At 54.7% G+C, this 8,326-nt stretch overlaps 1 protein-coding gene across 1 annotated transcript; it reads right to left on the bottom strand.

Moving 5' to 3' along the window:
* Window positions 1–785: 785 nt before the first annotated feature.
* Window positions 786–7,976, bottom strand: Ticam1 (TIR domain containing adaptor molecule 1). The gene is made up of 2 exons (XM_048427522.3): window positions 7,857–7,976; window positions 786–4,207 (listed from the first exon to the last, which is right to left on the bottom strand). The coding sequence occupies exon 2, from the start codon at window positions 4,082–4,084 to the stop codon at window positions 1,832–1,834; it is 2,253 nt and encodes a 750-aa protein (XP_048283479.1). The 5' UTR covers window positions 4,085–4,207; window positions 7,857–7,976; the 3' UTR covers window positions 786–1,831.
* Window positions 7,977–8,326: the final 350 nt, after the last annotated feature.

Here is an 8,326-nt window from a genome sequence, read left to right as displayed (position 1 = left end):
TGGGATGAGCCCTGCAGTTGCCCGTCCTGGGAAGTCTGGCATTGTACTCCCCAAAATTCTGACTAGAGTGATGCTGAGAGCCAGAATTCAGTGCTGGGCCTCAGTTCTCCTCACCTGTAAAAATGGGTTGGTCTGCATTTCACAGAGGGCTGAGATGTCTGGGCACATTAAAATCTGGTTTTCTGAGACAGGGTTCGTCTGTGTAGCCCAGGCTGTCCTGGAGCTCACTATGTAGACCAGGCTGGCCTTGAACTCACAGAGATCCGCCTGCCTCTGCTTCCCAAGTGCTGAGATCAAAGGTGTGTGCCACCAACGCCTGGCTCACTCAGGGTTAGGTAGAGAGACCTCGTCGCAAACTAAACTCAAATAAATAAAGAGTGGGGGAAACAGGATAAATAAATTGGAAAATGAATGCACAGGGATGGCTGAGTGGTTAAGAGCAGTGGTTCAGAGACCCTGAGTCCAGTTTCCAGCAACCACAATTGTCTATAATCAGCTGCTCCCAGCCTTCCTAACGTGGAGACCCTTTCACCTCATGTTATGGTGACCCTCAACCATAGAAATATTTTCCTCACTACTTCGTAGCTGTAATTTTGCTACTGTTATGAATTGTAAATTTCTCAGTTTTCCAATGGTCTTAGGTGACCCCGTGAAAGGGTTGTTGGGCTCCAAATGGGTCACGACCCATAGGCTGAGAACTACCCGTAACTGGTTCCATGAGACCCAATGCCTTCTTCTGGTGTGCATACATGCATAAAAACAACTATATACGTAAGACACAAAAGTAAGTAAATGAAATCCTTTAAAACAAATAAAGGAGCACTCACTGCTCTTACAGAGGACACTGGTCAGGTTTCAAGCACCCACATCAAGGGGTTCACATCTGCCTGTAACTCTCTGCACTTGCAAGGTGCACATAAACTCACATAACCTTGCACGCATACCCATAAATAAAAATAATACATCTGTTTAAAAACTTAAAACCAATAAATAATTGAGGTGAAACAGCAGAGGGTCAGAGATGCAAAGTCGCCTTGGCTGAACCTCACCGTGACACACTCACACGCCAAAGAAAACCCGCTGTAGCAAAATCTATCAAATGTTTGAAAAAAAAACAAACAAAAACTTTCTTTTACTGTATGAAGGTGAGTTTGAAGTGTCTGTCACAGGGACTCACATGGAGGAGGAGGACCGGCTCAAACAGGTTGTCCTCCGACCTCCACACAAGCCTGGCACAAAACAATCAAAATCACCAGAAACTCCCCAGTGTCTTTTTTTCTTCTCCTTTCCTGACATTACAAGACTTTCTGTGATATGGCCGCCCACCACCACCAAAAAAGCCTACATTTCCTAGAGTCCCTTGCAGCAAAAGGCCACATGTCCAGCGCTGACCAATGGGATAAGAATTCATCCACAACTTCCGATTCCTGCCTCTCAGGAAGCCAGCTGGCTCTCCTGCTTTCTGATTCCAACCCTGGCGAAGCTGAATCTCCTTCTGGTTTCTTGAGGGCGGTAGTGGGTGGGAGCGCTGGCTCAAGACTCAGCTGCCAATAACTTTATTATAAAGACAGGACTCTCTCCATTGCCCCAGCACTGCATCCTCCCCAGAGACAGCACGGGCCACAGTGAATGGAGGTCACGCAGCTGTTGGGAGCACCTCGTTGGAGCCCACGGCCCCATTGACTTCTTTCACCTAGAGGATGCAGGTTGGGGTTCCACAGAGTCCTGTGCAATGTCCAATAGAATTCTGGGTTCCCAGGCCCTGAGTTTACAGTTGAGGTCCAATTCATGGCCACTATGTGCACCCAAGCGAGTGTCCCCTCTCCCACTGTCACTCTGGATCAAGCAAGGATTCCCCCTGGTCATTCAGAGGGCCCAAGCACGGTTCCTCCAGACACTCCGTCTTGTCGTCCGTCGACTGGGCCCCCGTCTGACCCCACATGTGGTTGCTGACCCCAAACTGAACCATCTGGGCGTGGTGAATAATGAGAGGACCTGGAGTCTGGGGGGCTGCTGAAGAGGCAGATGGGAAGGGTGGGGACTGTGGGGAAGAAACTGGAGGCTGTGGGAAAGACGCAGGCTGCGGGAAAGATGATGGAGGCTGCGGGAAGGACGCAGGCTGCGGGAAAGACGGAGGCTGTGGGAAAGACGGAGGCTGCGGGAAAGATGATGGAGGTTGCGGGAAAGACGCAGGCTGCGGGAAATAGGGGGAAGCTGGGGTACCACCCTGGTGTAGATGTGAAGATATTGGCTGTGGACATCCTAGCCAACCGGGGAAGAATGCAGGGGCCCCCAGTGACAAGTCCTTGCCGAAGACCATCCGAAGACTGTCCATCTGTGCCTGCCAGGCGCTGCAGCTGTGGACATAGTCGGAGTAAGCAGCAGACATGGAAGCCAACCTTTGCCGCTCCGCTTCTAGCTGTGTGCTCTGCTCCTTGAGGGCTCTGGCCTCTTGTTCCTTCTTCCAGCGCATCCGGTGTGCCTGGAGCTTCTGTGATTTGAAGGTGTTTGCCACCTTCCTGGCAAAGATCGGGGAGTGTTCATCCAGCCACACAAGGCTGTGGAGCAAGCTGGTCGTGTTGGGGCTGAGCTGGGCCTGGGAGCACTCCAACGGGAGGAGGGGGATCACACAATCCTGCCTTCCTGACTGAGTGAGGCTGTTCATAAGGGCATGGTTGACTTGGTGCAGGCTCAGACGACAGTCGAAGTTGGTGGTCAGAAGCAGGATAGTATACCCCGAGTGATCGATGGCATCTTGGAGACAGTGAAGCTCACCACGCCCAGGCACCTGAAATTCCTCACAGAAGGTGGCCCCGTCGGGCACCCCAAGGGTCTCCAATTTCTCCCGAATACGTAGGGCCACGTGTTCATCAGCCCTGGCGTGGATGACCACGAAGTTATAGAATTTCTGCTCAGATGTTTCCGAGTGACCCAGAATGGGACATGTGGGGGCTGGGGGAGCAGGACAGCTGCTGGAGGGACAGGTGGAGGGCGGGGGGGAAGAAGGCAGTGTATTGGAGGTCTGAGGGGACGGTGGCTGCGCAGGGGGGCTGGACATGGCGTTCTGCCGACCGTCATCTCCGTCAGAGCCCAGAGGAGATATCTGACTCGCCACAGACAGCTGCCTTCTAACACCTTCCGTGGGTGGCAGGAGAGACTGGGAACCATTAGAACCCTCTGTGCATTCAACCGGGCAGCGGACACTTGTGTCTGGAGCAGCCAGAGAGTCAGGGAGAATTGCCGAAGCCACCTCAGGGGACACCTCTGGGACCCCAGTTCTGTGTGGTGACCCCAAGGGAACATTGGTCTCCACTGATGGGGGCCAGCTCACTTCCTCAGGTTCTTGGCAGCCTGCAGAGACAAGCTGAGACTCAGGGGAGTCCTGGAGTGTGTCACAGAGTTTGCTGGGTCCATGGGTTCCACGCTGTGGAGAGAGGAAGGGCAGAGTGGGTGACTGGCTGATCTCCAGGTGGCTGGTCAGTGAGGCCGTGCTGCCAGTGGAGTGTAGAGAATGCCCCCGGCTCCACTCTGATGTGTCAATGGGTCGAGGCTGGCTTCTGGTTACTGAAAGGGATGCTGAAATTGGCGGCAGGCAACCCTGATCAGAATGTAGTGGCTGGAAGCCATGGGGGTCCCCCAGGGTGTCTGAACTACACCGATCCCAGGCCTCCTTTTGGAGCTGGCCCAGCAGGTGGTCACCCTGGGAGGCAAGGTCATGGAGGGCCGCCTGGTAAGCCATGTCTCTTGTGGAAGCTGGACACAGGTTCTCCTCAGCCAGTAGGTGGTACAGGCGAGCCACGGTCCAGGACAAATCTGGGGGCTCCTCAGGGCCCTCTGTGTTGACCTCGCCTGCCCACTGGCGGGCTACTAGCTGGGCTACTGTGTCTGCTTTCAAGGACCGCAAAGAGGTCCTGGCCTCTGTGTCCTGGCCCAGAACCAAGAGCACCATGGCGTGAAGAAGCTTGGACTCCTGGCTGCCTGGGTGCAGACTCTCCAGCTTATGTTCCAGGTGGACCAGCCTGTCCCTTCCCACGGCTCCTAAAATGCCTAAGACGCCATGGAGCGATGGGCCTGGGTTGGCCATGGGTGAGGGAGGATGAAGCCTGGAGCCACAGAGGCTGGGGTGGGTGAAGACATGTTCCGGACCGACAGCCTCCTGCACGCGTGTCCCCGGCTGCAGGGGATCCTGGAGGATAGTGCAGCAGACCTGTGGGATTGGGAGTTCATCGTGACTTACCCCAGCATTGGGAGGCAGAGGCAGGGGGATCTCTTTGAGCTCCAGGCCAGCCAGGGCTACAGAGAGTGATGTCTCCAAACCAGCAGAGGGCTGTAGTCAGAGGGGAGAGCTCTGGTCGAGCATACAGAGCCGCGGGCTCTGCAGGTTCCACGCCCAGTGCTGCATGGCCAGGTGTGGAGGGTGAGCGGATGTGTGAACTGGCATAAAGGCTTCTCACAGGGACCCACAGGTGGGAGGACCAAGGCTGTCACTCACCCCTGCTCCCTCTTCACTGCTGAGACGAACTCAGAGGCTGTTAGTCCTAGTGCCTCTGACACAGCCAGACTGGGATGGGGCTCACTCCTGTCACACCCCAGTGCCCTGCTGGCTTCTCAGGCAGGGAAAGGTGTGGCTGCTGTGACCAGACAGTCCTAGCATGGAGTGGGTGGAGGCCAGTGACGCTTCTCAGCGCCTACAGAGTCCACAATGCCTCACAAAGAATGAGCTGGCCGTGTAAATGTCTGGGCTACTCAAGAGGGACCTGGTCTAGAGCAGAAGTCCACTCATCATCCAGTCAACCGCAGACTTTGCACACAGACGGTGGAAAAGTCTTCAAAGCCTGGACTTTGAGCAGCAGAGGTGGGCTGGGCCCAGGTCAAGGGAGTCAGGTAGGCAGAGGAAGGAGCCTAATGACCATTGGCAAGTAGGGGCAGTGAGGGCAGATGGCAGACCAGGAAGGTGTCAGAGAGGCTGAGAAAAACGAAGGAGCCAAGAGGGAAGGAGGCAGGGCCACCATAGTCTTCGTGGCTGCTGGGAAATGGAGGCAGTCAGGTGTGAAAGTGAAGACAGACGCAGTGACAGTGGGAACAAAAGAAACAGAGCTAAGCCCGACCAGCTGCCCATCATGGCTGCAGACTAGACTAAGCCCGGAAGAAGGTGGGGAACTCCAGGGAGTAAGGCTCATATTGGCGGATCTGAGCAGTGTGGGCCTAAGACAGAGACAGCACCTGGACAGGACGTGAGAATGGAGAAGCCTGAGAGGACACCCAGGGGAAGACACGGCTCATGCAAAGGCCCTGGGGCGGAGGACACGGCTCATGCAAAGGCTGTGGGGTGGAGGGCATGGCTCATGCAAAGGCCCTGCGGCAGGGGTCAAAGCCCTACCAGATAAACCCCTGTTATAGCCTCCCCACCACACCAAAACCTTGTACCCACATGTAGGTACATATCCTCATGTCCCTCCTTCTCCCCCTACACCATGCAGTCTCTTCATAGGCTGTGCATTGCTCACATAGCCTGGGCACTGCCATGGGAGATGCTGCACAGGAAGGGGGCACACGCGCGGGCATCGGGCAGAGCAACAGGAAGTGACAAAAAAATCACCTAAGGTCATTTCGAGAAATAGAAGTGCCAGGGAGGAAACGAACCTGAGACAGAACCTGGGGTGGGGATGCCCTAGGGAGGGCAAGATCAGGCTGCAACCCTGAAGGAGGTGAGCTAGTTCAGCTCCCTCGGAGAGTGTGTGAGCGCAAAGGCCCTGGGGCATGGGGCTCAGCCTAAAGAACAGAAGGATGCTGGCCCGTGGGAGCAGAAAGTAGGCCAGAGCAGAGAGAGAGGCCCAGGGCAGCTTTGACCCCGAGGGAGGTGGCACCCTGGAAGGCTGTGAGCAGAGGCTCTAGGAAGGAAGCCTTTGGGAAGATAGATTGTTGGATTAGGGGGCACCAGGCAGAGGAGACAGCATTACAGAGTTAAGGATGGCTTGTCCCTCTCTCCCTCGTCCCTCTGTGCCTGCTATACTGTCACTTGTACGCGCTGTCCTATCTCAGGGCCTTTGCATGGCTGTCCCTCTGGGTAGCATCCCTCTCGGCTCATATCCTCAGGGCAGTCCCCTCCGCGGCAGGGCAGCTCTCATACCCACTGACACTCACTCTGCACCCGCTGAATTTGACTCCATGTTGTGTGGAAGAGCCATCATGACCCAAACAGACCCCAGTGTGGGCCCCAGCAGGAGCAAGGCTCAGGTACAGCTCTCTCTGTCTAATTCCTAGTATCCAGAGTTCCTGACACACAGTGGGTGCATAATAAATTCTGACTGAGGGCTGGCAAGATGGCTCAGTGGGTAAGGATGCTTTACACTGCCAATTGGATGATCTGAGTTCAGTCCGTGGACCCATATGGTGGAAGGAAGACAGAAAAAAAGTTAAAATTACTAAATAAAGAAATTGTTGGACCTCTTTAATCCCAGCACTCAGGAGGCAGAGACAGGCAGGCAGATCTCTGAGTTTAAGGCCAGCCTGGTCTACAGAGCAAATTCCAGGGTAGCTAGAGCTACACAGAGAAACCCTGTCTCACACAACAACAATAATAAATAAAATAAGCAGTCAGTGGAGGAAAAAACTCAATACATGAACAGGATAGTACCTGGTGCACAGTACGTGCTTAGTAAGTGCTTATTGAGGCCTAGAGACGCAACTGAGTGGCTAGGGTGTTTATCTGTCATACATGACGCCCCGCGTTCAACTCCCAATGCCCGGTGGGGACAGGGTTGGAGGGAGAAAGAGACACAGAGAGGAGAGAGAAATGTTATTGACACAGTTAAGCAATAAACAGGTAATATATAGCAAGGCATACAGTTTTTGTCTTGTTTTGGTTTTTTGGTTTTTCAAGACAGGGTTTCTCTCTGTTGCCCTGGCTGTCCTGGAGTTTGCTCTGTAGACCAGGCTGGCCTTGAACTCAGAGAGACCCTCCCGCCTCTGCTGGGATTAAAGGCCTGTGCTACCACCTCCCAGGAGCAGGAGGGTTTCTTGAGACAAAGAGATCAGGGCCAGCCTTGGTGAGTTCCAGGCCAATCTGGTCTACATAGTGAGAACTTACCTCAAGATACAAATAAATAACATAGCATAAAAGACATAAAAATAAAAGTAATTATTTTTAAGAGAGGGGTGGAGGCACTCAGTGGGTAGAGCCCTCATCTAGCATGCATGAGACCCTGGGCACTGTCCCCAGCCGGAACCAGGACTGGTGGGTGGGGGTGGGGCAGATGAATGGATGGGTGAGTGGGTGAATGGGTCCCTTTCTTTCTTGCCTGGCCTTCCTCTGGCAGAAATGGCAGTCTCTTGTGGCTCAGGGTCCCCTCCCCCAGTCTCTAGAGACTGTCAGCTTTGGGTCTCAGGCACCGAGCGCTGCCAGGGGACTTGGAATGGTTCCCAGGCTGATCTTGCATATACCCAGGGGCAGCTGGCTGCAGAAGCTGCACCAGGCCAGTCCCTACACTTAGCAGACAGTGCCTGTATTAGTCTGGGGACAGGGATTTTGACAGGGGACATTGAGGTAGAGAAAGCGGATCTGGTCAGGAAATAGAGACCAGGAGAGGGATTTGGGGGTGGGGAGGGTGGGGATTTGCTGTGTGGCTGGGAGAGACCTGGGGGCAGAAAGATCTAGGAATTTGAGGGCACTGGGGGCTGAGCAAACACCAAGGATTGTAGGCCTGGGTTGGGGCAGGAATTGGGCTGCAGATCTGAGTGTCCACGGGAAACAGCTTGAGGAAGCAGAACGGGCTGCAGGTGGGGGCCCAGCGTGCCACCCAGGCTGTCCACGGCCCTCCAGGTCCGGCACCTGTATCCCCTCTGCCTCATCCTACCTGGCTGTGGGGTCCTGGGCTGGTGGATTTCAGGATCCCTGGTGGCCGCTGGAGGAGGAGGAGAAGGAGGAGGGGGAAGAGGGAACGGTTCCACCCCTTCCGTGTGGGGAGGAGCAAATGAAGTCATCTGTGTCCCGCCCCAGAGGGGAAAGTCCCCAGGACTCCCCGGACCGGACACTGCCCTTTGCCCAGTGCCACGGTGCCACGTGGAACAAGGCAGAGCTCCCATTGTATGGAGCCAAGGTAGGGGAAGAAGAAACCCACATCCCAGAGACCGAGGAGCTGGTGGCCACAGACCTCAATTAGTGACATACTCAGTGGGGATTCGCAACACCACGTGGCTAAATTCACAGGAACCCTGGTGATTTATGCCTATTAGTCCAGCACACTGGAAGCTGAGCAGGAGGATTGCCTGAGTTCCAAGCAAGCCTAACCTACACAGTGAGACCTCCATCTCAAAACTAAATTAA

Source organism: Myodes glareolus, chromosome 8 (assembly GCF_982192425.1).
Source record: "Myodes glareolus chromosome 8, mMyoGla1.1, whole genome shotgun sequence".
Classification (NCBI taxonomy): domain Eukaryota; kingdom Metazoa; phylum Chordata; class Mammalia; order Rodentia; family Cricetidae; genus Myodes; species Myodes glareolus.
The sequence above is the reverse complement of the archived record's forward strand: the minus strand, read 5'-3'. Positions and strand labels throughout refer to the sequence as shown.